The 26,719-nt window shown below is 42.5% G+C and overlaps 1 protein-coding gene and 1 long non-coding RNA gene across 5 annotated transcripts; both read right to left on the bottom strand.

The window, feature by feature from the left end:
• Window positions 1-85: 85 nt before the first annotated feature.
• LOC143473712 (uncharacterized) lies at window positions 86-3,224 on the bottom strand. Its single transcript, XR_013120617.1, has 4 exons — window positions 3,183-3,224; window positions 2,120-2,291; window positions 1,881-1,988; window positions 86-1,729 (listed from the first exon to the last, which is right to left on the bottom strand). It is a non-coding gene; the product is annotated as an uncharacterized LOC143473712 (long non-coding RNA).
• A 7,495-nt stretch (window positions 3,225-10,719) lies between these two features.
• ccr10 (chemokine (C-C motif) receptor 10) lies at window positions 10,720-23,013 on the bottom strand. Of its 4 annotated transcripts, XM_076971029.1 has the most exons (4): window positions 22,915-22,962; window positions 17,093-17,200; window positions 13,094-13,164; window positions 10,720-12,151 (listed from the first exon to the last, which is right to left on the bottom strand). In XM_076971029.1, the coding sequence occupies exons 3-4, from the start codon at window positions 13,158-13,160 to the stop codon at window positions 10,887-10,889; spliced, it is 1,332 nt and encodes a 443-aa protein (XP_076827144.1). In that variant the 5' UTR covers window positions 13,161-13,164; window positions 17,093-17,200; window positions 22,915-22,962; the 3' UTR covers window positions 10,720-10,886. The 4 variants fall into 4 exon arrangements, with proteins under 4 accessions (XP_076827144.1, XP_076827143.1, XP_076827145.1 ...); XM_076971028.1 differs by lacking the exon at window positions 17,093-17,200 and having other exon boundaries at window positions 22,915-23,013; XM_076971030.1 differs by lacking the exons at window positions 17,093-17,200; window positions 22,915-22,962 and adding an exon at window positions 18,053-18,303.
• Between the last annotated feature and the right edge of the window lie 3,706 nt (window positions 23,014-26,719).

Below are 26,719 nucleotides of genomic sequence, written 5' to 3' on the forward strand. Positions count from 1 at the left end.
TGACTTTGCAACAATCAACCTTTTTACTCAGACTGAGTGTCCAAAATGTTCCCCCCTTTTAAATTTAGAACTAAATTTTCTCATGGAAATAATGATTTTTTAAAAGTGCACAGCTTAGGGGATAAAATCACGTCAACTTTATTAATATAGTCTGTTCAAGAGCATGCAGTTTTAACATTAAGACTCAGTGGGAACAGACACACTGAGCGGGCAAGAAAGAGCCGGATTTATTAACAAAAGAAAGATTAGACTGCAGCAAACTAAGACAAACTAACACTCGGGCACCGGGGCAACATGACATGAGGACAAGACATATGAACTAGGAAGGAGGATATCTGAGACAACCATAATACAGGGGAGTTGTCATGGAAATTCTGTGTCATAGCAACCGGGGCCTCTCTGTAAGGATAATTATGAGCTCGGAGAATGTCAGCAAGAGTAACACAAGTACACAGGTTTGTCATGACACAAAATGCTAGTTTATTCTCATTTCTTCAGTCCACAATTCAATATGATTATTGCAAATCATACTTGCAACCAAATTACTGCTGGAGTCCTTCCTCCTTCCTCCATGTCTCCCTTCACCCCCCATGCCTTTCTTCAGTGCTTACGTGTTACCAGAATGTAAAACAGTCTGGCCCCACTTTTCACACAGGATGCAGGGTGAAGTCATGATCCCTAAACCTATTCCTCCACCTTCTCCTCCAGCTCCTCCACCGACAACTACACCTAACCAAACTGAACAAAGAAACAAGAAATGATCAAACTAGGCAAACTAAACATAGGATGCGTTTACAACTTTTACTTTTGTTATTGAACCTGCCACCACCTGAATAATTTATCTTTAAGGTCAACAAGACTCAAGAGGGAGTTCGTTTCTATTTGGATCGCCCAGTTTACGAAATTATTACGTTAGTCCCATCTGACTCGGCCATGGGGTTACATGAGGATGAATTTTTGTACAGCGGCCATATGCTATGTTGCCAGCTTCAAAACAACCAAGATATATGGCAACCAGTCTCCCATTACAGAAAACAGGTGTGCCACTGTCACCGTACCAGCCTGAGGCAGATATTACAAACTCATATTCATACATTTGACCCTTCATGTTATCACTGGGATTCATGATTTTACAATTTACACGTTGAAGGCCTGAATCTGTCAACCTATAAAAATATATTTCTTGACCAGTTACTTCAGAAATGTGATTCTGTAAGCCGTCACCCAGAAGACTGGTATCACCCTTCAATTTAACAAAAGCTTGATCTCTGTCTGGATACGTGTTACAATATTCTGAAAACTCGGCACAATAGATCAGCACACCATGTGTCATGGGGAAATGAACATATATATCAGAATCATGGTGATTTTCAACAACATGAAAGGCAGTCAAGATATGACCATTTCCATAATAGCAACCAAGACCAGAAATTAGTTTTTTTTCTTTTATGATGTTGATAATGCATAATGCAAAATGCAGTTTATGTGATATTCGCAGGTCCTTGACAGGCACAAATTCTGGGCCAAGTTTTGATTTCAGGTTAGTGTAAGCAATAGAGAATAGATGGTAATCAGTTTCTATGCTAGTATTGATATGAAGTGTCTTGTGTATATTAATATACTTAAGGGCTAATTGTTTAAATAGAAGCTGGTAGTGAACGGGTTCTCTGACATTGGCACTATTGATGAAAGTCAATGCTGCACCCAGAATCTTGGTTTTATTGGAATCCTAGAGAGAGAGAGAGAGAGAGAGAGAGAGAGAGAGGGAGGAATGGGGGGGTGGGTGGGGGGGGTATGGGTTAAGAAAACAACTTGAAAATATTTAGCTTGACAGCAGAATGAGTTTAACTGGACTGATCCAGAATCAGTTTTGTTCTAACCTCTTCATCTCTGCTCCTCAACTTTTCAAAAAGTGAATCTGCAGTCCATCTGGTCTTAGAAACCTTTAGCGTAAACACAGTCTTCACACAGCGCACATATTGGTTCACCTCAAAAGAAAACATCAGAACTGGAGATGAATCTAGGAACCACCATTTAACATGCTCAGAGAACGATGAATCTAAGCTACAGAAGATATTGAAGACACATATTTTTGTGGGAGGTTAATGCATGCATTCACCATTTGAAGCAACTCCAATGATATTGGTTTCCCATGAACATCTGGATCTTCATCCATAAAGATGAAGACATAGATAAGCTGCAGGAATTTGTTTTGCAAGTTATCATTAGAAGCTTTCTCTTCGACAACAGAGACCACCATTGTATCAGGTCCTGCAGTGATCGTTGTTTTGCTAAAAGAAAAAAAGAGATGCAAGGGACATTTCTAAAAGCAACACTATTAAAAGTCTAAACAGACTGCTTTGCCATGAGCAATCCATTGTGTCTTTTTTCAAATAACCAGCCAAACCAGCTGAATCACTTTCATGACTTGTCTACCATGTAACTCTCTCACTATGTTTCCTTCCTTCCCTAAGTGTAATGCACCCTGTGGCATTGTGTTTGTGCAGGACCAACAGGTTTAAAAACTCCTTTGTCCTTCATGCCATCAGACTGTACAACTGCTCTTTGCAGGGGAGGAGGGCTCACAGGAACTGATCAAAACAATAACCGGACTACATACAATAACTTTAAAGGCTCACTAAAACATAACCAGTGCACTAATATTTTAAACAGAGTGCAGTAGTTATAATTATGTGCAATACCTCTTCTGCTGGACACTTTGGCTTGTATATTCTATTGTTTCTTATTATTTATTTATTATTAGTATTATTGTAATAATGCTGCTGGAATCTTAATTTCTCTGAGGGAAACATCCCAAAGGGATCAATAAAGATCCATCCATCCATCCATCCATCTGTCCATCCAAGTATCGAACACACTTCGCCCTTTACAAATACTTCTTAAACTGAGAGAATTTGATTATTACTGTAATAGCTGAGAAAACGTTTCTTTAAATTATTTATAAATACTGATGTATTTAGAGATGATGAATTCGATGCCAAACTAATTACCTAACCCCGAGGCTAGCTCGTTTTCTTTTTAGCTGTCCAGCTAGTGTCAATACTGCCAAAACTGCCAAATAAAAATGCTATCAAATGAACTATAATTAAAAATATATATATATCTCTTTGTCATCTGGCTGATTCTAATCAAGTATACCAGAGAAACAAAATAGATATTACCTGTGTTGCATCCTTACTGTGCAACGCCTGCACACTCTTTCTCGGTTACAGGCTTGGGCTTCCACATACCTGAGAATGGCGTCACCTGTCTGACGCGTCTGACGCATATATAAGGATCCCGAAAACGCTGTACAGAAGCCTTTTTGTGTTTTGTGCTCAACTCTGTGTTAACTTGTATTACCTCATACCAGGTGCAGGGGTGGGTTGTTGTTTGTTCTTGTAGTTTGGGGTTTGTCTCGGTTTTGTGGCCTGGTAAATGGCTGGAAGTGCCCATGAGAGAGCAGGAGGACTGGCTGCGTGGCCTCTAGGACACTCAGAGTGGCCAGAGAGACGACCTCTGAGGCAGGCAAGACAGCCTCTAGAGACCTCTGGACAGCCTCTGGAGCAGGGAGAAGAACAGGTCTGGCATGAGGCTTTGGCTATAAAGCTGACAGAGGGACAGAGTGGCGACATCCCTGGTGGCAAGAGGCACAGAATGAATAGCAACAGGAAGTGGCTGGCAGTGACATCCTCAATAGTGCCATCTGGACATGACCTGTGTGGCACAACCTGCACTGAGGTTTGGCACAGACTCCAGAGGATGGTGAATTAACAGGGAACCTGGAGAAAAGACCCATGCACCATCCCTCAGTCCCATAATCCCATAATCCCACTTCCATAATCTCACACTCCTACCTGAAAGTACAATGGGGTGGGCCTGATGTGTCTTGAGGGCCAACGCTCGTTTCACTCATATAGCCAGTCTAGAGTGTCTAGCCACTTACACTGTCCTCCGCAGTTTGGTCTGGCAACGGCAAGTAAGTGGCAGCCTCCTTAATAGTGTTGGCCAAATCCATCTTCTGCATGCTTAATATGGTCAGTTCTTCCATATTGAGAGACAGAAATAGAGACTGGACGTAAGTGCAGGAGAGGATTGATCCCAAAACAAATGACCGAAGCAGACCAAAACACAAAACCAAAGGAAAAGACCATACGTACCTCCACAGAGTAACTGACATCAGACTAAACAAAACACAGGGCTTAAATACAGACTATCAGCGGTCAAACTAGACACAGGTAAACTCAATCAAGGGCAGGAAACAAGGAGCCTTGGAAAATGTAACCAAGGGAAAACCAGGAACTGGAACGAAAACAAGACACGAGAAGGCATTGCCATGGGAACCACAACATGAAGGATGGGGTGATTGTGACACTGACTTTGATGTCTGGTACTGGTGTTCAGAGGAAAGGAAGTACGTACACGCTTCCCTTTCTTTGAACGTGTCACTACCACTTTGAACTGCTTTGAAAAGCTTCAGGTCCATTTTTATTACAGTGCTAGCTATTTGGTAAAGCACATGAAGTATGTTCATCTCTCACCCTCTAACAGTATAGACTATGAGATTATGAAAGCCCCTGTACTTAGTGCATATGAGTTAGTCCACCAAGCTTAGAGACAAAGCGTCAGACAACTAGAAAAACATGTCCGTCAAACTTAACTTACACGTAAGAACGTGTGTGTTTGGAGGAGTTTTAAAAACTGCTGTCCTTCACAAATAGTTTATCTCAGTTAACAGAAGGTGTCGATCTTATCGCAAGCAGCTGTGATGGCAGATGGATTTGTGCTGACACATAAAGTTTGCATCTTCATCTGCAACTAAAAGAGGTGCAACTAGTCTCTAGTATCTGTTGTTACTCTCTCTTTATGGCTAAGCTGTTCATATGGATGTATACAGAGACCACATAAATGTTCAAAAGAAACCTCTTTTATTATTGATTTATTGAAACAAAAGCCAACAACAGTGGTGGATGTACAAAAAAATGTCAATGTCTCATTTACTTCTCGTGTGCCCTTGAGCATCAACTACAGCTGGACAACGAAGTCTCATGCTGTTCACAAGTGGACTTTTTGTCTGCTGAGTCATGCCATCCCACTCTTCTTGAAGGGCCCTCAGGTCATTGAGGTCCTGGGGTACAGAGTTACGAGCCTCTACCTGGTGACTCAGCACAGTGGCGCAAAAAGGGGGTATGCAGCGTATGCGACGCATAGGGGCGCTGCACTAGAGGGGGCGCCAAATCGATGCCAGAAAATTATTTGCCGAGTTGGTGGAGGTGGGGGGTGGAGTGTGGGGGGCGCCGATAGTATGTTTGCATACACCTCAGAAAGTATGTAGTTGCAACCCTGACTCAGCATGTTTTCTATGGGATTCAGGTCTGGAGAAAGTGCAGGCCGCTCCATTTGAGGTACCCCTCTCCAGCAGCCGTTCCCTGGGTGACTGGATTAATGAAGTTATTCAAGTAGTATAGGCTTGTTACAAAGTGTAGGGCAGTTCTGTATTGACTAGACACACCTGCCCACACTGTAACACCAACACCACCACAGGCTTGTCTGGTGACAGCAGTGGCTGGTGCATAGCGCTCTCCTTGACGTCTCATCTTTGGTGGCCATCATTCCTGCTCAGCATTAATTAGTGAACAGCACTGAGGCCCACTGGCCCCTTGTCCAGCGTAAATACTCCCTGGGCCATGCAAGCCAATGACTGTGTCTGGCGGTGTGGTCTGGTACCCTTGATGACACCTGTGTCTGGTGGTGTGGTCTGGTACCCTTGCAGGTCGTCTAGCATGCAGACCACTCTGATGTAAATGGTATGAAATGGTCTGACATAACGCTGATACAGCTACTCCTATGGGCAGTAGCCAATGGCTCAAATGACTCACCCGAAAGAATTTTTTTAACACTGAAAAAAACATGCAAAAATACATATTAAAGTAAATATGACAGCACAATTAGTGTGTCACACATGCCACGCTTACATTGAATTACGCTGAATGCACTTGTCCCTGCTGACCTGGTACGGTCGGATACGGAGGACATTTATGAGCCTTTTATGTTTACTTGGTTTGTCTCCTTTTGTGCCTCTGACAGTAAAAAAAAAATGGGATATGGGTACTGCACAAAAACTAATATTGGACTTGGTGTTGCCTTTCACTCTCAGCAAAAGATTGGGGTTGAGTTAGTTAGTTGTCTTTGCTCATGCTTGGAACAGACGGAGAAGTAAAAGTCGTCATACGTCCACCCCAAACCACGAGTTCAAATCTGTTGTTCTCTGGCTGTGTGGTGACTCGTGTTGAGGGTAGGATGTCTTTGATGTGTCTGACTCATTTATGGCCAGAGGATCACTTTAAAAGAAGTGAGGCATCAGACAGACGATGTGCAGAAGATCAGACTCACTCTGCATCACCATCACGCCTCACTTCTTCGGAAACTGCGGTTAGCAGATCTCAGCTAGCTGCTGCCCAAAACGCTGATATCTCTCCGAACCGAAACGGACAGTCTCAAAATAGGCAGGTAGAGCCTCCAGTGCGCCTGTGCGTGACTTTCATTTGAAACTAGCCCCCCCTGGCCCCTGAAACTAGCCCCCCCCCCCCCCCCCCCCCCCCCCCCGGCCCCTTTAACACAGCGGACCTCTGCATTCTCAACTCCAGATATTTTCCTACAATATACGGTTATGCGCTATGGTTATGTGTTATATATGGCTATGCCTAAGTTTTCTTAGTCACGACTCCAAGTTTAAAACTAGTGAAGCTTTGTGTAAACGACTTAAATGGTGTCTACAACCTCTAGATGATGATCCCAAGTCTCACTACATCATTCAGGTAAGGTGCGCAATTCTATACACTATCTAATGTGCAGTTCATTAACAGGAATGTGGCCAGTGTGAGACCAAACGGTTACATATTTCACTGAGTCTGTTCTGTGTTTCATTTCTCACATATTCATGAATATCACTTTGTTGAAGTTATCATTTACCTCTGGTTCATTCTTTTCTGTGAAGGACCTTACCTAGATGGGGTCATAAGATGTCTATTTTGAACGGGTATGAGTGTATATTACTTGCAGTGCTGTTCACCCGCTGTAATTGAGATAAAACATACTGCAAAATACCCCAAAATGGCTAAGTGAAGCTATCAAAAGTGAAGACTTTTCGCAAAATTATCACTAAAAAGAATTATCCATGCTACACACAAGGGCAGATGGCAGTGTGAGGACCTCACACATCTGGTGACTTATCTGAAGAATACAGGACTCACATCAGACCTACACCTGACTACTTTTATGCACAACACATTTCAGAGTTCAGAGAAATTTGCACACACAAGCTGAAAGAACAATTTCTAATTGCCAAGATCACATGGTGGTGCAAATCTGCCCTCACGATAAATGTTCAGTGTACAGCATGTCAGCACGTGTCCCATCTTAAATGTGTGGAGTTAAACAAACAGCCGCGTGAGACGTGGTTGTATGGCGTCAAAATAGGACCTAATGTTTTGAGAATCAAAAAACAGAATCCATAACCAAGAAATTACGTTTTGTAATTGAGAAAACTGTCGTTAATATTGAGAGTTTAAAAAGCTGGTTTGTAAACACAATATTTGTTTTTAATAGTCTATTTTGAGTTTAATATTCTTGAAGAATCCGTTTTCGTTTTCGTTGCGCCTTTTCTCGCTTACGCTTCTCTTGGACCTGTTTTTACGGGTGGGCGGGATTTACACAGTCATTGGCTGATGGAGTTAAGCCCCGCCCACCCATGCCATTCTACACACACACGATTACAATATACAACAGGGTAGTCGTAACTCCAAACAATCTACTTCAGTCTATCTACTGTGGGTTACTAAAATAGATAATCGTTAAAAATAGCTGATATGAGAAAACATAAACACACATCTTGCCTGTGTTTGCCGGTGTTGTGCCGAATTCCGACTCAAACTAAGAATTACGAGAACAGTAACACACTTGATATACCGAAGTTCACCTCCGATTACGTGACCTCGCTATATTCGTTCCACGTCGTTACAGACAAACGTGCATCTTATATATCTTAATGACAACCTGACTTATTTAATTTTTAATAAAATAAAATATAAAATAGACAATTATTACCTAAATATATCTTATTATGTAGCTAGGACAAACCTAGAGTGCTCAGTGAAATAAGTTATAATCACAGTACTCCCGTTAATCGGGGTGGGTTCGGGTACTGTGATTATAACTTATTTCACTGTCATTAAGATATATAAGATGCACGGTTGTCTGTAACAACGTGGAACAAAGTAATATAGCGAGGTCACGTAGTCGGAGGTGAACTTCGGTATATCAAGTGTGTTACTGTTCTCGTAATTCTTAGTTTAAGTCAGAATTCGGCACAACACCGGCAAACACAGGCAATATGTGTGTTTATGTTTTCTCATATCAGCTATTTTTAACGATTATCTATTTTAGTAACCCACAGTAGATAGACTGAAGTAGATTGTTGTGGAGTTACGACTACCCTGTTGTATATTGTAATCGTGTGTGTAGAATGGCATGGGTGGGCGGGGCTTAACTCCATCAGCCAATGACTGTGTAAATCCCGCCCACCCGTAAAAACAGGTCCAAAAGTCAAAAGCGAGAAACTTCTGGAGGCGAGAGCGAGACTGAGAGAAGCGTAAGCGAGAAAAGGCGCATCGAAAACGAAAACGGATTCTTCAAGAATATTAAACTCAAAATAGACTATTGAAAACATAAATATTGTGTTTACAAACCAGCTTTTTAAACTCTCAATATTAACGACAGTTTTCTCAATTACAAAACGTAATTTCTTGGTTATGGATTCTGTTTTTTGATTCTCAAAACATTAGGTCCTATATTGACGCCATATGGTTGTGTTCAGTTTGTTTACAGACAGAGGTTGTTTACATTACGTTACCTTTGTCAGGGTTGCCAACTTTTCAAAATCACTTGGAGTGAGATTTGATTGGCGGGGGGTGTCAAATGGACACATTAATTATTATATGTTTATTGGGGGGGGGGGGGGTTCGTCAAATGGACACAATAATTATTATATGTTTATATGTTTCCTCTATGCTGCGCCTAAAGCGATCGATCACCAGCGGTTGGTGCCAGAGCGAACTAGTAACTCATTGAATCATAGATGTAGATCAGAGATAAATAAACTAGATTTTTTTTCAGCGTGAGAAATCGCATGAATGGCGTGTGAATACAGTCAAATACGTGTGTCTCACGCTCATTGCATGAGAGTTGGCCACCCTCCTTTTTAGTACATCTGAATTAAAACATTCATATGAGTTATAATCTACCTACTTGCAAATAAACGTAATTTCATACCTACAAATGCTGTACACAGAACAAATAGTAAATTAAGGCTTGTCTCTTTGTTTTAAAAATAAAACAAGAAGAGTTTGTGTTTCAAAATACTGAACTAATGGATTAAACAAGTTATATAAAGCAGAGCATACAACTACTGTTTTATATATGTGACACATCTGATTATAGTTAATTAAAATAATGATGATAATTATGTCTGAATAAGTCTGTTAGATTTATATGAACTTCTTCGAAAGCCAGTGAATTAATTAAGCGTTGAGGCGTTGGGCCATTACAATTAGCCAGTTAAGATATATTACAAATACACTTCCACAACTGCAGTGAAACATGCACCCTAAGATCCTCTACGTGAATATTCACTTGAAACGATCTAGTATGTATAGCATTAGTGCGGCTTTTGAAAGATCGAAACAGATCATTCGGGAAAATATCCGATCTTCTCTTCTGAAACGTATGAATCATCGCACTACAGTGACACCTTGTGGCCAATAAGTGGTCAGTCCATCAACGTCCTTTAAAAAACACTGTTTTCACGATAGTGGTGTGAAATATCCCCACACCCCTATGTTTTTATTTAACAATTAAACAATGATTTGATGCCAATGCTTCTCATGTGTAATTTGTTGCATTAGAGTTAAGAGATAAGATGTGTTCAGGCAGTCATATCAGTACCATTGTCTGAAACCAGATGGTAGATTGTTTATCATGATGTTCACCGATCGCAGCCGACATCACACCATGGATTTGAGAGCCGCACGAGTTCAGCCAGACGTTATTTTGGCAAGACCTGGATGAAGAGAACAAGTGTTTGGGCATCGCTACATCATCTGTAGCGATTTCAGAAGAACCTTTCTGTGTTGAAGGCCAGTAAAGTAGTGTCATCAAGTGTCATTCAGATGTTCACAGATTCACAGGCTTTGTTGTGAATCGGTTTTAGATTCTGAGACATCTTGGAACCACAACTCATCCACTGGTAGTGACCCAACCACCGCGCACTTCCCCTGGACCGACCCCCAGTGAGGCTGCACACAGCAACCGAAGCAGCTGAGGGGGCAGTCCCATCAACCCCCCCCCCCCCCAACCTTAGCCCCGCCCACTGCTGATCACTAGCCCCGCCCTAGTGTGTTTCATCTGTTCCATTTTACAGTTTTTTAATAGTCCCTCACAGTCCCTTTCCCCTTTCGTTAATAAACTTTTCTTTAAGAAACTAATTAAATCTAAGCAACTCTACCCATGTTTAATTTTAACGCAGTAGTTGCAGTCAGCTCCAGAATTAATGCCACTCCTGATAAAAATGTACTGAAATGTTTTACCATGAACTTCAGTTAATGAGTCACATTTTAAAATCATGTTTTTAATCACAAACAATTTTTGTACAGTATAATAGAAAAACACATTTATTAAAAAATCACATAGAATGGAATTCACAAATCCAATATGTTTGGCAAAATCTAAATCAAGACAGAACACGCAGTACAACAGGGATAGAAACTGGAACACGTGTATAGGCGTTTCACAGTAATGCAATTCAAAAATCAGCTGGAGGTGGTACTAATTTAGTCAGTGGGGTGCCAGCTCACCAGTGCGGCCTCTTTGTTGGGTTGAGGAACACCAAAGAACAATTTGGGCATGCATTGTTCTTTGCCGTTCTCCTGTGGCAAGAGGGGTGTGGTGACAGCAGTTGGGCTTTTGGGGGGTCCGTGATTGGAGGGGACAGCCGTCAGAGTTGTGGGGGGCGGTGAGGAAGGAGTGGGCAGGCTCCCGGCCTCCGACTCCGGCGTCAAATGTGCGATGCACGCGCACACGCACCCGCCGTCCCGCAGCAACCTCAGCACGTCGTTGCGGAAGCGCACGCCCACGAGGGCATAGAGGACGGGGTTGAGGCAGCAGCGCACGTACGCCAGGCTGCGGGTCACGTCCTCGCCCAGGTGGGCGTCGCCCCACTCCTCACAGGTGCTCACAGGTGCGGACACTCGGAACGACACCACCAGGGTGTACGGCAGCTGGAAGAGCAGGAAGAGCAGCACCAGCGCCACCATGAGACGCAGCGTCCTCTGCCTGCGCCAGCATTTGGCCCCGCCCTGCAGCAGCACGTAGCCAATGGCGCCGTAGAACACCAGCATGGCCACGCAGGGCACGCAGAAGCCCACGATCTTGGCGACGTTGGCCCACTTCTTCGCCCAGTCGCCGTCTCCATCGGTCCAGGCGTGCATGCCGCACCGCCACGCCTCGTCGCCGGGCTCCTGCTGCACGGAGGAGAAGAAGAGCTCGGGGAGGCTCAACAGCATCGAGGCCACGGCCACGCCGCCCGCGCACAGCCCGCCGTACAGCAGCATGGACGGCCGGAGCTTCTGCGCGGCCCGGGCGCGCACCACCACCAGGTACCGGTCGGCGCTGATGCACGCCAACAGCAGCAGGCCGCTATAGGTGTTGATGGCGTGCACGCAGCGGTTCAGCTTGCACAGCCCGTTCCAGAAGAAACCGTCCCCGAAGAGCCAGTCCCCGGCGAGCGCCTCGACCGTGTAGAACGGCAGCGTCAGCAGGAGCATGAGGTCAGACAGCGCCAGGTGAAAGAGGAAGACGTCGGTCATGCAGCGCAGGCGAAGGCGGCGGTACCGGCCGAAGGTGGTGATGACCAGGCCGTTGCCGGTCACGCCGAGGAAGAAGACGACGACGAAGACGGCCACCTGGACCACCATGGTGGTGATCTCCTGCTTTTTGCTGGGGATGCACATCTCGGTCAGGCCATCCGTAGAGTTGGGGATGTCCGTGTAGTCACCGGAGTAATCGTCAATCGTGAAGGGCAGGGTGGTCAACATACCTGTAACACAGTCGTAATGGTTCAGACCCATAACACAGTCATAATTATTCAGACCCGTAACACAGTCGTAATAATTCAAACCCTTAACACAGTCGTAATGAATCAGACCCTTAACACAGTCATAATTATTCAGACCCGTAACACAGTCGTAATGAGTCAGACCCGTAACACAGACATAATGAGGCAGACTCGTAACACAGTTGTAATTATTCAGACCTGTATCAGAGTTACAATGAGTCCGACCCATAACACAGTCATAATGAGTCAGATCCGTAACACAGTCATAATGAGTCAGACCCGTAACAATGAAACAGACACTGAGATTAGTAGTAACACCCAAGGCACAATATGCTTTAGAGCATAGACAGTGATGGAATAGGTGTCACTAATGAATATTCGTGATGTCCTATTTCACCATTATTAGTGTATTCGGCCTGATGCTACAGGGCTTGGTAAGAGGTCCTTGGCCATTGTGCTGTGATGATGAAGACAACCAGCATGGTACAAATAATCTGCTAGGGGGGAACGTTATGTGCTGTAATCCTGGCCGACGACGTCAATCTAAATGCGTATCTGGAATGTATAGATGGAAATATCAGGTATGTGTTGGGGAACACCTAAATGTTGATAATTTTGGTGTTTGATTAAACTCAATTCTATTATTGGATGTCATGGAACTGACAGCATGGTGAAAATACTGATAGAAATGTCTGTTCTCCACTATGATTCAGTCTACTACTCATTTGAACAAAATTGAAAAAGGTTGAAAAAGGTTACACTACGTTTGCATGGTATATAGTATACAGGGATCAAGGAAGAGTGTACGATGGGAAGTAAATTTAGAAAGTTTAGTTTGAATATGAAGAAGTATTTGATCATTGAATGCTGCCCTCTGTTGACCAACATAGGCAGATTGTGTGACCCTGCGTAGTTAGTAATCACCTGTAAAACTGTCCTCACTGGGGAACTTGACACCGGTTTGGATGGTAAAACCCCTGTAATCTTTCATTGCTCTGCTCAGAGAAAGAAAGAGAAGCAACTATTAATTAGTACACATGATATAGACAAGGTGATCTATGTCATGGTGGACATAGAGGTGGAACAGTCCAGACTAGTCGTCCTTGAGACAGGAATGAGTTGTCCATCACAGCAGGGAAGAAAACTGCCAAAGCATTACCGGAGTCTTAACTATATTGAAAGGGTGACGGTGTGTATAACATCTAATCGTTGTGGGTGATACAGGTCACACCAACCATGTTCTTCTCTACCTTTCCCAAAGTAGCAGATGTTCTGATATATCTGAAGTGAGACAGTTGTCAAAGCTCTTCTGGGTAAGGTGATCTTTTGACTAGGGACATACCCATGATGCTCTATGTTTAGAGGAGTTGAGGAGTTGTCAATTACTCTTTCAAAATTTAGTAACGTGACATAAATCTATAAATCTGATATATGCCATCTTTGTGCTGTCTAATTTGAACTGTATCCCTGCCATCATGGCTAAAATGCTTTATGTGAAGTCAATCATGAGGCTTTGTAGATTTGTGGGTCGTCACATTCTGAGTCAAAAAGAAAACTGGCAAATGGGACCAGGGAGTTTCTAACCATGTTTTAATGCTTACAGAAGGTGTCGAGGGTCTTGCCACTTCCCCTCGAGATACGTGCTAAAACCTCCACCAGGAGTTGCGAAAACAGCAGTCATGTTAACACGTGGAAGATTGCTTCAGATATCCCACCACCATGAACGATTTCATAAAATTAAACGTGTGTTAATTAAACGTGTGTGTAGGAACCCTCTTGGAGTCTCTGGTGCGCACTGGAGAGGTGAACGTGTAGGCTGAAATGGGGGGGGGGGGGGGGGGGGGGGGGTTATATGAAAGTGAAATAAGGAACAGGTGTACCAGTGGGTTAGGGGTGTGGAGTTTTCTCACACTTGTGAACACCCTTGTGAATACTTTAACAGCTACTGGGCCCTGCCTATCCTTCTGCCCATTTCAAACGGTCTAGAACAGCCACGTATGCATGTGTGATTTATGGTTTATAACCTGAATGATTGGCAGGAGGTGAGAGGCAGAGAAAAAAACATGGTGGTGGTGGGGGTGTAGGGACAGGGCTCATGTACAGGTCACACATTACAAGGACCAGTTTCCATGTTCTCCGCCTGTTTGGGTTTCCTCTGGGGTCTCCGGTTTCATCCCCAAGTCCAAAAACATGGAGGTTAGGTAAATTGTCCTTACAAAAATTCTGATGTGTATGTGTGTAACACTGTGTGTCTCTGCATGTCTAAAAAACAGTCGTGTGAGTGTGTGTGAAGCGATTGTGCCTGTATGCCCAGTGGTGGATGGTGCTCTTCAGACCCACAGGGGGCGGAGGTTTCAAGGTGAGCGTACGCTGTGCACAACTGGCTGCCGCTTCTCGTCGGCGTGTGACCGGATGTAAAAGGTTGTGTCTTTGTTAATTATAAAGCGAACGTGGGTATATTGAAAGGCATTCATTCATATGCATACAATTTCAATCACGTTGTAGAGGTAGGCGCACAGAGTGTTAAGAGTCTTGCCCAAAGACTCTTTTTGGTATAGCATAGAAGAGCAGGCGTTTCCGGCTCTCTGCAACTCGAAGCCTACTTAAACCACCACAAAAAGTTTCGCGGCCCACATGAAGATCATTTAGCATCGAAACTAATTCTAGTGACATGTGTTCAAGGCTGTATTTCCTTTGTTCTGGTTTTCTCTGGTTTCTAGTTAAGAGATGTAGTGATTGTAGTGATCGGTGGTCTAGACTCAGGACCTTTCGTTCTGAAAAACCCTCCATCCATCCATTGTCATCCGCTTATCCGGGTTCGGGTCTGAAAGACCCGGTTTTTATCTATTTATCTCCGATGAGTAAACCTTACAAACACGATAGAAGCGATCCGCTCAGCATTCTAACTAGCTTGCTATTCCACCAGCTGGCGTTGATGGTGGGTGTGACTAAACGATGCCAGACCAATCAACGAGCACGACCTGAAGAAAATGTTTTATTTTTGCAAATCATTTACATAATAACTGTCACATTTGAAGTTTGTTTTTTTGGAATATCTCTGTATATTGGAAAGTTCTTCCAGGGCCACTAGCAGGGCCACTGCTGTCCACAGGTTGAAAACCACTGGCGTACAGTGGTATAGTCAAGGTGAGGTTTGAACCGTGGTCCCCCACAGGAGAGGCCACCACACAGAACACAATCTCAAGCTTAGTCATCATGCTACTGTGTTCCTCATTTTTATCTAGTTCCTATATTATCAGCCAAGACTGTTTAACACATATCTGAAGTGTCTTGACAGCTTTCTAAGCTTTCACATGCAAGACCTGACAACCCACAAAATGTGTATAATAGGAATTTAGATTTGGTTACATACTTAGGAACTTAGTAAGATTAATACTGTATTTTGCCAAATAGAACTCAAATAACTGCCCAGATGATTAGCTTTGGTGCAACGTTGATAGACACCTGTATAAACTCAATTTAGTATATATAGTGAACCTAGATAAGCTTCATGATAACTTCAACATACATAAACTGTAATTATTGGTTAGGATATCCAGAGACACTGAATTTTGGAGATGTGTCAAGGCACTGGGTGGAGTGAAGTGATAAATGATACAGCTACAAGTAGCCAAGGGAAGCTGATGGCAAAATTCAAACCGAGGAGTTGCTTTGAACTTCATTGTGTACTGTTAATTGTGTACTTCAATGCAATCTTTAGTACTCTCTCTCTCTCTCTCTCTCTCTCTCTCTCTCTCTCTCTCTCTTTCAGTTCTCTCTTAAAAACTTAAAGGTAAATAAAAACAAATAGCACGTTTTGCACTTTTGCTTGGTGCAGGATAAAGTGACACTTCATGGGTTTCTTTTCACACGTGAGGATCCGTCATTTATCTGTACCCTCTGAACCCTCTGTTGCGAGAGACGTAGATACAGATGTTTATACTACAGTATGAAAAAAGGGCTTAAATTTTTATCTGGACATAAAATTGGCCCATGGGAAACTGCCGAAGTCTATATATAAGAGGTTCAGCTTGTTCTTTAATGTTTTAATAGCTACATTGCTAATACATCTCATACCAGGTCATTGAGGTTTGGGGGTACAGAGTTTTGAGCTGTGGGACTGTGCAGTGTACTCTGCTGATCCCACAGGATTCAGGGCTGGAGAAAGTGCAGGCAACACCTTTTGAGGGACCCCAGTCTCCTGCTGCCTTTCCATAAAGATGTGAACTCGATACGCTGCAGCACTGTCCTCCATGAAGATGAAATTTGGTGTGTGTTGTTCACGCCTGTGTCTGGTGGTGTGGTCAGGTAGCCTTGCAGGTCATCTACGCAGACCACTCTGATGTAAATGGTGTGAAATGTGCCTGGAGTTGTGTGGTGTTCATCATCAATTAAGCGGTCATCAGTGTGGATGTGGACAAAGGACGTCCACTTCTATGTCTTTCAGTGACTTTTCCAGTCTCTCTGTATCTCTATAGCAACCTGCTGATGGCACACTGTGGCACAGTGGCCACTTCCGTCTGTTAACATCCTGTTTGAAGCCTCGCAATGGTGAGGTGGTGTTGATTATTTGTTAGGTTTTGTCTTAGCCCTATGATGTCAAAATGTGAACAGCACGATGAGGACTGTTTAAATACAAATTCTAATTGAACCAGCAAATGTCTATTCATGGATCAAACACCTGTTGTGAATTTTGCCGTTAAGTTCCTTGTTAAAGAACTGCAAGTTGTTCAAAAAGTACTGAAACGTTGAACAGTTGAACAGTCATGTGCATTCAGAAGTTTAAGTTCACCTGTAAAGGTTAGACTGCATTTTAGGTTCACCCTGAAATTTCCCCTGAAAGCCAAATATCTCTACCGTTTTTTGAGTAGTGTGTCTATATTTGGTTAGCTGTTTTCCGTTATACACTTTTACACGGACTACCTCACACCGGCAGACCATAGAGCAGTGCCGGCCCTGACCAATGTGGTGCTCCAGGCGAGATTTTGGTTGGTGCCCCCTGTATCATCAATTATTTTGTTGATTGTGTCACTATTAAAGAAACAAATAAAAAGCAAATTACTTAAATATTACCATATAACAAGCAATAAATATAAAGGTGTTGCACAAAAAATATTTTAAAACTATTTTACATAACGTAGTGCAGAGAACAACTTTTAAATATAAAAAAATATATAAATAAATAAAAAACAACAACCACCACCAGTGCAAATCAGGGCAATTTGCCTACTGCAACATTATTATTTCAAAAGTGCATCTGCAATGAACAGAGGAGCATATGTGTGTTTTAATACATATTTATTTTAAAATTTGCTGATCTAAGCTATCATAGCACCTACTAGGATTGGGCAATATGATGACAGTGGCGGTTTTCACTAAGATCATACAGAGGGAGGAAAAGCCACAATGAGGAATGAGTGTTAGTTGTGAGTCAAGCAAGATGGTTTCAAAGAAAAACTCAACAGCTACAGATTGCAACATTTTGGATTTGTTTCAAATAAAAATGAGAGACCATTGGCGCACGCCCCCGTGATTCTAATTCGATAATATGATTGGTTGATAAAACTGCCAATCTATAATAAAAGCTCTCAATGTAAAAGGTCCTTTCTATCTTTTACCTAGAAACAACTGTGTGAAATATTCTGATTGGTTGATTTTTTATTTCACCGCTGAGGTTTTTTTCCAGCACAAGTACGAAAAGTGGATTTAAAAGCCGATTTATAGGAAAATTACAAATTATTGGTGAAGCGTTATTAATATATATTACATATAATAGATAAAGCATCCTTTTTAAGATCAATTAACCTTCAGAGAATGCGTTGAAGTCCCTGACGCTTCGCCAATGGTATAGTGTTAATTCACCACATTTTAACATTATATTACCTGTTTTTTGCCGCCTTTCTTCCTCCACTTTTCTCCTTTTACTACCCTGGGCACCAGAGGACTTCTGCCTTTTTGACGTCTTTACGGGGAGATGTCACTCACTCTGTGGTGTTGTCTTTTTCCCCCACAGAGTAAAGCCTGGTTTAAAGCCTGGTTTATACTTGACGCGCCGCGAGCGGTGCGAGGGTCCGCGCGGCGAAAATGACGTAATCGCTGTGGCTCCGCCCGTGCGCAAGGGCCTCGCGCGCTGTCGCGGCGCGAGGTCGTGCACCTCTCGAATTTTGTAACTTCGCGCGCGCGCCGCGCTTCAGCGCGATGGACAAAGTCAAGTTTGCCGGGTTCATACACCTTTATAAGGTGGAATTAAAGCACTTGTACGTCACTTTAAAGGTCCATTTCAATATTTCCCAGCACGTTAAACTTAATTAAGTTAAATATTTATACATATACTCGATATGAATCGAAATAATTAGCTTTTTTATCACATTATTTAATGGTTATTTATTTTCAAAACGCCCAATCTTAACGTCTTCACGTTCTCTCATGTTTCGTCCTGGAATTACAAGAGGCTCGTATTTGTTAACGTAATTTCAACATTTTAATGTACTTTAGCCTAAATTCCAGCACTTTTCAAACCTGAAACACAAAGCAACATCAAAATGCGTCAGGTAAATGTTCATTCCCCTTTTTTTTAGGGGTGTTTCTTTATACTACCACATATCGTTTCGGACAACATTGCAAAGCCATATTTATGTTTGATGCCTGGTGTATATATACGGTCTCTGGTCAGGTAAAAATGTTCTTTCCCCGGTTTTGCAGAGGTTTTTTATTCTCCACTGCTACCTATCGCCACCTATCGTTTCGGAGAACACTGCAGCGACGTTCGCGAAAGTATAAACGCCTACACCGCTCGCGCAGGGTCGCGCGAGGTGGGCGGAGTCGCGCGCTACGGTCGCTCGCGGAAGTATAAACCAGGCTTAAGCCTGGTTTAAGCCTGGTTTATACTTTCGCGAGCGACCGTAGCGCGCGGCTCCGCCCACCTCGCGCGACCCTGCGCGAGCGGTGTAGGCGTTTAAGCCTGGTTTATACTTTCGCGAGTGACTGTAGCGCGCGGCTCCGCCCACCTCGCGCGACCCTGCGCGAGCGGTGTAGGCGTTTATACTTTCGCGAACGTCGCGAGCGTCGCTGCAGTGTTCTCCGAAACGATAGGTGGCGATAGGTGGCAGTGGAGAATAAAAAACCCCTGCAAAACCGGGGAAAGAACATTTTTACCTGACCAGAGACCGTATATATACACCAGGCATCAAACATAAATATGGCTTTGCAATGTTGTCCGAAACGATACGTTAACAAATACGAGCCTCTTGTAATTCCAGGGCGAAGCATGAGAGAACGTGAAGACGTTAAGATTGGGCGTTTTGAAAATAAACAACCATAAACGAATGTGATAAAAAAGCGAATTATTTCGATTCATTTCGAGTATATGTATAAATATTTAACTTAATTAAGTTTAACGTGCTGGGAAATATTGAAATTGACCTTTAAAGTGACGTACAAGTGCTTTAATTCCACCTTGTATAGGTGTATGAACCCGGCAAACATGACTTTGTCCATCGCGCTGAAGCGCGGCGCGCGCGCGAAGTTAGAAAAACCAGGCTTTATATTTATTTTTTTTTTATTTATATTTATACTTGACGCGGCGCGAGGGTCCGCGCGGCGAAAATGACGTAATCGCCGAGGCTCCGCCCGTGCGCGAGGGCGCGAGGTCGTGCACCTCTTGAATTTTGTAAAGCCTGGTTTATACTCGACGCGCCGCGAGCGGCGCGAGGGTCCGCGCGGCGAAAATGACGTAATCGCTGTGGCTCCGCCCGTGCGCGAGGGCTTCAGCGCGACCGACAAAGTCATGTTTGCAGGGTTCATACACCTAAACAAGGTGGAATTAAAGCACTTGTACGGCACTTTCAAGGTCCATTTAAATATATACGGTCTCTGGTCAGGTAAAAATGTTCTTTCCCCGGTTTTGCAGAGGTTTTTTATTCTCCACTGCCACCTATCGCCACCTATCGTTTCGGAGAACACTGCAGCGACGCTCGCGACGTTCGCGAAAGTATAAACGCCTACACCGCTCGCGCAGGGTCGCGCGAGGTGGGCGGAGTCGCGCGCTACGGTCGCTCGCCAGAGGTGCGCAGAGCGCGCGGGGGAGGGCGGGTTGGCGCGCGGGTGATAGGTGTCGTGTGTTGTTATTATAAGAATTATTAATTTGACTAATATTATTAAACAATGAAATTATGATTATGTGGACTTTGCTTGTTTTCACATTTAATAATTATTCATTTGTAAAAAAAAAAAAAAAAAAAAACGCATGCACGCGAGCGCCCCCCTGGACAGACGGCGCCCCTAGCATTTGCCTATGTCGCCTAATGGAAGGGCCGGCCCTGCCATAGAGTCAGGTGAAATAAAACACATTCACCACGGTTATCACCAAAATAATCGTCAACGTTCTTTTCAGACATATTTTGCGGTCTACAATTGCACGAAAGCCGAGATAACGTGGAAGTCTCTGAACACAGTTGGCGAGAATCATTAGTCATATAGAGACGCATCGCGTGCCGCTCGACGCCGCAGCTTAGAGAAGGAATCCCGTAGGATGAGTATCACTTCAGAAATCACTCACCCTTGCGTGCCACACAAGTTTAAAAACAGTTGCACCTTCTAACAGTGTCATTTTAATGAGAACTGTACCACGCCGCGTCCTTTGGATATTTGTGTTCACTCGGCGTGAATCTTGAACACTGACAGGATCACTTCCATATCGTCAACACGGAGAAAGGTAAATTCGCTTATGCGAGATTTTTACATCGCTGCTGCTGGGAATTTGCTAAATGGATTTTCATTTAGTCTGAACATTTACCAAAGTATGATTGCGAGAGATAAACGGATACATTAATTTAATTTCTTGTTAAACTGTTTTTATTAGACGGGGCATGACCGGTGCTAGGATAGCCTAGATATTAAAAAGCATATAGCGCCTATAAAAATACACGAGTGTATAGCAAATTACATTTTTTCTGGTGTCATTTATTTTGCACGCAATAAAAGTAATAGGTCTATAGAAAAGTAGCATAGCGAACCAAACATTTACATTTCTGAAGACTTAGTTAGCCTGCAACAGTTATGCAATTGCTTTTGGCGTCAGAAACAGACAAGCATACATAAAGTGTGACTGGATAATGTCACAAACTACTCATTTTTATTATATTATATTATATTATATTATATTCAAATAGATCTAAATAAATGCATTACTCAGACCAATGTCACTTCACTTGCTTTTGCAATGTAAATTAATATACCACAGAAACAGTTTCGAATGACTTATAAGTGAAGACTGCATACACGTGTAATCCTGAGCTGTGCGTTCTTGTATTTTGGTCTGTCTTCTTTGTAGAAAAGTTGAAATTGGCCTCTATAAAACATTCGTTACTGAAATAAGTGGTTAAAATCCAAACAATTAGCTGAACAATACCAGGTTTATGCTTTAAATTCATAATTTATATTTTGTCAGGCAATTAATGCCAAAAATGTAATTGTTGTTGTCATGGTGTTGTCATTTATTTGTTTGTTTTCTAATAATTGTTTTATTTTATTTTTTTACCTGCGCTATCATACATCATAATATATTTAATTAATAGATTTACACATTTTACTGTAAGGAAACAGAAACAATGACAGAGTACTTGAGCCGCATGCGGCTCTTTGCCTGGTTTCATGCGGCTCCCCAGCCGGTCCGCGGGCTCACCTGCACAAACGGGGCGACACACTGTTACATTTTCTGTCTTCCGCATTTGACTGTCTTCACAGCTAATAATTTACACTCGCCACCTCCCCCCCCCCACCCCCCCGCTCAACAGATTACACTCGCCCATGTACGATGTGGCTCTTTGCCGTAACACAGTAAGAAAAGTGGCTCTTGGTCTATCGCGGGTTGGCCACCCCTGGTCTAAGACAACGAATAGATATTTGTGCACGCGCATCAGTAGTGCACACACGGACGTAATTTTGGGGGGGGGGGGGGGGGGGGGGGTTCAAAAACCGGTTTTGGTAAACCCCGCGCCCCAGTTCTCAAGCCATTTGTGTCCCCCCCACTTATGAAATCAAAATTTCGTCCATGAGCACACACCTATACCATAAAATATACAGATATTGCATTAATAAAATATTCTGTATTATTACTAGCATTTTATTGACTAATTTAACGTTGGTAAATGGTGGTCACTTTGCGTAAATGCATTCATTTCGGGCGGGCTTGGATGGGCTAAGTCAACCCTAAGATGATCCCCCAGCGCTCCCACGCAAGCATGGTTGGAAGGATATAACTATATTTAATACATTTAATTGTTTAAAATATACACTAAATCTAGTCGAATTTAAATTATTTCCTTGGCAATAAAGCTCATTTGAAATTTAATCTATAACTTGACAGGAGCCAGACGATTTTTTCACAATTGTATTCAATTCAACACTAATAATCAAATATTAATCAGTAAATCTCTGTCTTAAAGTCTTAAATTGATTCCTGGTAACCTGTGAACAGAACTTAATATCTACCTACTTATGGGAGATAGTTTTCATAACACATTTCTTTCACATTACACTGGCTGTGTTATGTTATAGAGTTTATGGTAACCTAACATTTCAGGTTGTGTCAACATAAAGTCAATAAAGTGACTACTGTAAGCATCATTATTACTGTAAATGTCTATAAAAACATTCATTACTGTCCAGAAATGTTAGCAATATGTTGCATAAATACATGTAATATTTTACAGTATTGAATGTCTTTGTAAGCTGGTTTGACTCACCTCCGTCTACTGTAGTTGCTGCTGTTAATTTAGCAGCAGAAGTGGCAGTAGTGACTAGTTTCTGGTTGTCTGGTCTGTGAACCCCTAAGTCTGTGCAAGATATGAAGGGTTTTTTTTTCTCACCCTATCACAGCTGGCATAGCATGAAACCTTTTAGCATCAAAACACTTGACCACAAGCTAATTTAACTGTGATAAACAACGTTTTAGAAAGGGTGTTGTTTTCCGTTTTTTTTTTCTTTTTGAGGTGGCATCTGAAGTAGGGTTTGTTGGTTCATGGGTTCATGGGTTCAAAGTTTTTACCTCTCAATATGGTTATGGCAGAAGATATAGCATATGCATATATATATATATATACATATATATATAGGATGCTGATATCGAATGTGATGTGATGCAACACCGTGTGGTACTGTATAATATCAGGAAGAGTAATCCAAAGTTTTTGTAGTGCAAGGTGTTTTTGAATAAAGATCAAAAGGCTGTGGTTAGTGTCGGGACATGAGATATGCCAGCAGTGTTCACGTCAATGTAGCAGAAAGTGCCCTCCTGTCCAGACTAAACCCAAAGGCCATCGTGATAAGGCTGCTCGTGTGTCCAAAAATGAGTCAGCTACCAAATCCAGTGAGCCAAAGGATCCAACCACCGCACAGCAATGTGGGTCTCCGCAGCGATGACGTACCTACCTGTGAAAAGAAGGTCTAGTCTAAAACAAATCTGACCCAGGCAACCAATGGTGAAAGAAGTAACACATTTTGGACTGGCCAGATAATGTAATGTAATCTTATCAAAGCTAATCTAATCTAAAAAATATTCATTTCATTTGCTGGAAATTGCCACTGTCACAGGTTCAACTGAAACCACTGCAGTTATGCATTTCAAAGCAAGACATTACTGGGTAATAGGCTCATTCTCACTGGGTAATAGGTTCATTCTCATAATATTGCATCAAACCACTAAGATCAAAATGTGCCATCATACTAAAACAGCATAACTTTCTGCAAATATATTCAGAAAAGGTCAAAGGCCACATTCTATATTTTTGGCTCAAGCTATTTTTTCCATTTGCAAACCAAAATGCATGAGGACCTGTGCACACACAAGAGACAACGTCTTCTGTATTACGAAACTTGTCCCCAGCACTGTATTCCACGAACATTGACGTGACATACCTTCTTTTGAGGAAGACCAAGAAGACGAAGAACCTTTATTAATTTCCTTGATTCTTCAGCATTTAACCCATCGAGAGTGAACACACGCATACCTGGAGTCAACACACATGCACCCGGAGTGAACACACACATGCACCCAGAGTGAACACACACATACCCGGAGTCAACACGTGGGTAGCTGCCTGCAGCAACACCCTGGGAGCCGTTGGAGGGTTAGATGCTCAAGGACACTTCAGCCCTGGTTGACCTTACTGGGTCAGGACTCTAACCTTTAGGCCACAACCGCCCAGTTTGGACTTCATTCAGCACCTGGATCAGAATCAGATGCCCTCTTTCATCAGTGGGACCTAACAAAAGCTTTCTACAGCAATGAATCTGTTGCTTGAGTTGACTTCCTCCAGTATGTGCTGACTAAGAATGATAAAGATGCATTTGCCACAAGAGTCTTCCTGATACTATTGGTGTAAATTGCACACTTGAAACTAGGATAGTGTCTGTTTGCTTTGTGTTTGTTGAGACACATTTTGTCATCTGTTCTGTATTATTTTAAAGACCTTTGGATGAGAGTGTCAGCTCTGGCTGCATTCATATTTACATTTACTATTACATTTACTTTTACAATTACAATTACATTTCAAGCATTTAGCAGATGGTGTAATCCAGAGTGACTTACAAAGCAACTTACATTTATTTCAGTATTACAGATCGCATGAAGCTGGTTTGTCACGCAAATGAATTCTTGAACTTTAGCTTCATGAGTGAGGTTGGTCCCACGTTTATGGCTCAGGTTTGTGATACTGGGTGGGTCCCCAGGTCATAAAGAGTTTGTACTGGGTTTCCCACGGTTTGTGTGCATGCGCGGGTCAAACTGGGTTGGAGTAGGCAGCTTTTTTGCACCTGTGGTTGGCATACTGTTGGCAGGGTGTATGCTGCGAGGTCACACTGGGTTTAGTGCCATGGAAACGACTTCACCTTAACCCAAGGCAGGTCCATCTTCAGCGTTTTGTTTTTTGTATATATTCATCGTCCTGTGCTCATGCCTGTGCCAATGCTTGATGGGTCGATTACAAAATCTGTTCATAGTGCGTATAAATATGTGGTTAGCCCACCTTCAATCTGTGTGAGTGAGTGTATGTGTGTGAAAGAGTTTGTTTACAAGTTGGTGTGTTGAGTGAGGTTTGTTCTCCCTGTGTGTCTCAGCCGTGTTAGTGTGACCACAGAGGGCAGGATGAAACACTACATGATTGTGAGCATGGTCTCTCTCTCTCTCTCTCTTTCTCTCTCTCTCTCTCTTTCTATCTGGATCTTTCGGTCTGCTCTGCCTTTCTCACCTTCTTTATCTGTTTTGATCAGATTGTGGTTTATGTGGAACTCCTTTATAAAAGCCATATGAACAGAACATTTACAGCATATACATTATATACACATATTACTGTTGTTGTTATACGCACTTAATTCATTGGGTTCTAAATGAATGGCAAAATATTCACATATACCATTTATGCATAAAAAACTATGCCACACATTTTCACAATTCACTGGAAATCTGCACATGCAATTTGTATTTCCACATTCCATTTTTTTGCAACATGTATATACACATGAACACTGAACATGTGTACTGAACATGTGTACTGAACATGTGTACTGAACCTGTGTACTGAAGTTTAGTGGTTGTGCATTTTTTTTTGTATGCATTCAGAAAACAATGCAAAGTGGTAAAAAAAAAAATTGGTTTGTTTTGGTTTAATCACTTCTGACCTGACGATTGCGTGTTGTCAAATGTGAGCCTGGCCGTGTGTAATGAAAAGCGCCGAGGTTTATCCGAGCCTTTACCTCAAACAGCCACTCGCAGGGCCTGACATATTCAAATCTCTTCAAACATGACAAAAGATTCATGAGGTTTTTTTTTCTTCCCAAACAGGAAGTCACAAAAGGCAGGATGAAGGTTGGAGGAGGAGGAGCCTCAGAAAACACAGGAAGCACATGGTGCTGGTGCTGGCAGCTTTTAAAGACACAGCGCCTTCCATGTGTGATCACAGCAAATAAGGTGTTAAAGGTTAGTGAAAAAGACTCAAGAACCATGTGCACAGACATGCAAATGATCCTAACAGTAAAAACAAAAGCTGTGTAGGCCAGATGAGATATTCACATTGGTTATATATCAGAAATACATTAGGATATTTAGAAAGTTAGAGAGAGGAAGCCGTGGAGAGTTGGGGTAGGAAACACGGTAAGAGTTCATGACTGCGATGCTTGACCACTGCACACAATCACACACAATCACACACAATCACACACATCACAACTTGCACTCACACACAGAACGATGCACAGCGTCACACCTGTTCAAATGTTCTCGATTTCAGATTTTAACAGAATGCTTAATGTTCTCTGCTAGAACATCAAAAAGCTGTTTACTTTTTTACAAGTAAAAAATCCCTGTTTACTTAGAACAAATTCTGAACTTCCTTTTCAAAAAATTGCCAAGATAAGGATTCTCCACTTAGTGTTCATGTCAGGGCCATTATCATAACTTCCATCAGCACAGTGAGGAAAGCTGTTTTTTTTAACTGCTCAGTTACACACACACACACACACACACACACACACACACACACACACACAAACATC

The sequence above is a fragment of the Brachyhypopomus gauderio genome, chromosome 13 (assembly GCF_052324685.1).
Source record: "Brachyhypopomus gauderio isolate BG-103 chromosome 13, BGAUD_0.2, whole genome shotgun sequence".
Taxonomy (NCBI): Eukaryota; Metazoa; Chordata; class Actinopteri; order Gymnotiformes; family Hypopomidae; genus Brachyhypopomus; species Brachyhypopomus gauderio.

Bases quoted from the DNA above. Each gene is read 5' to 3' on its own strand.
- ccr10 (XM_076971028.1), bottom strand. From the start codon at position 13,160: ATGAAAGATTACAGGGGTTTTACCATCCAAACCGGTGTCAAGTTCCCC. The intron at 12,152-13,093 runs GTGATTACTAAC...ACTGTGTTACAG, and splicing joins CAGTGAGGACAGTTTTACAG to GTATGTTGACCACCCTGCCC.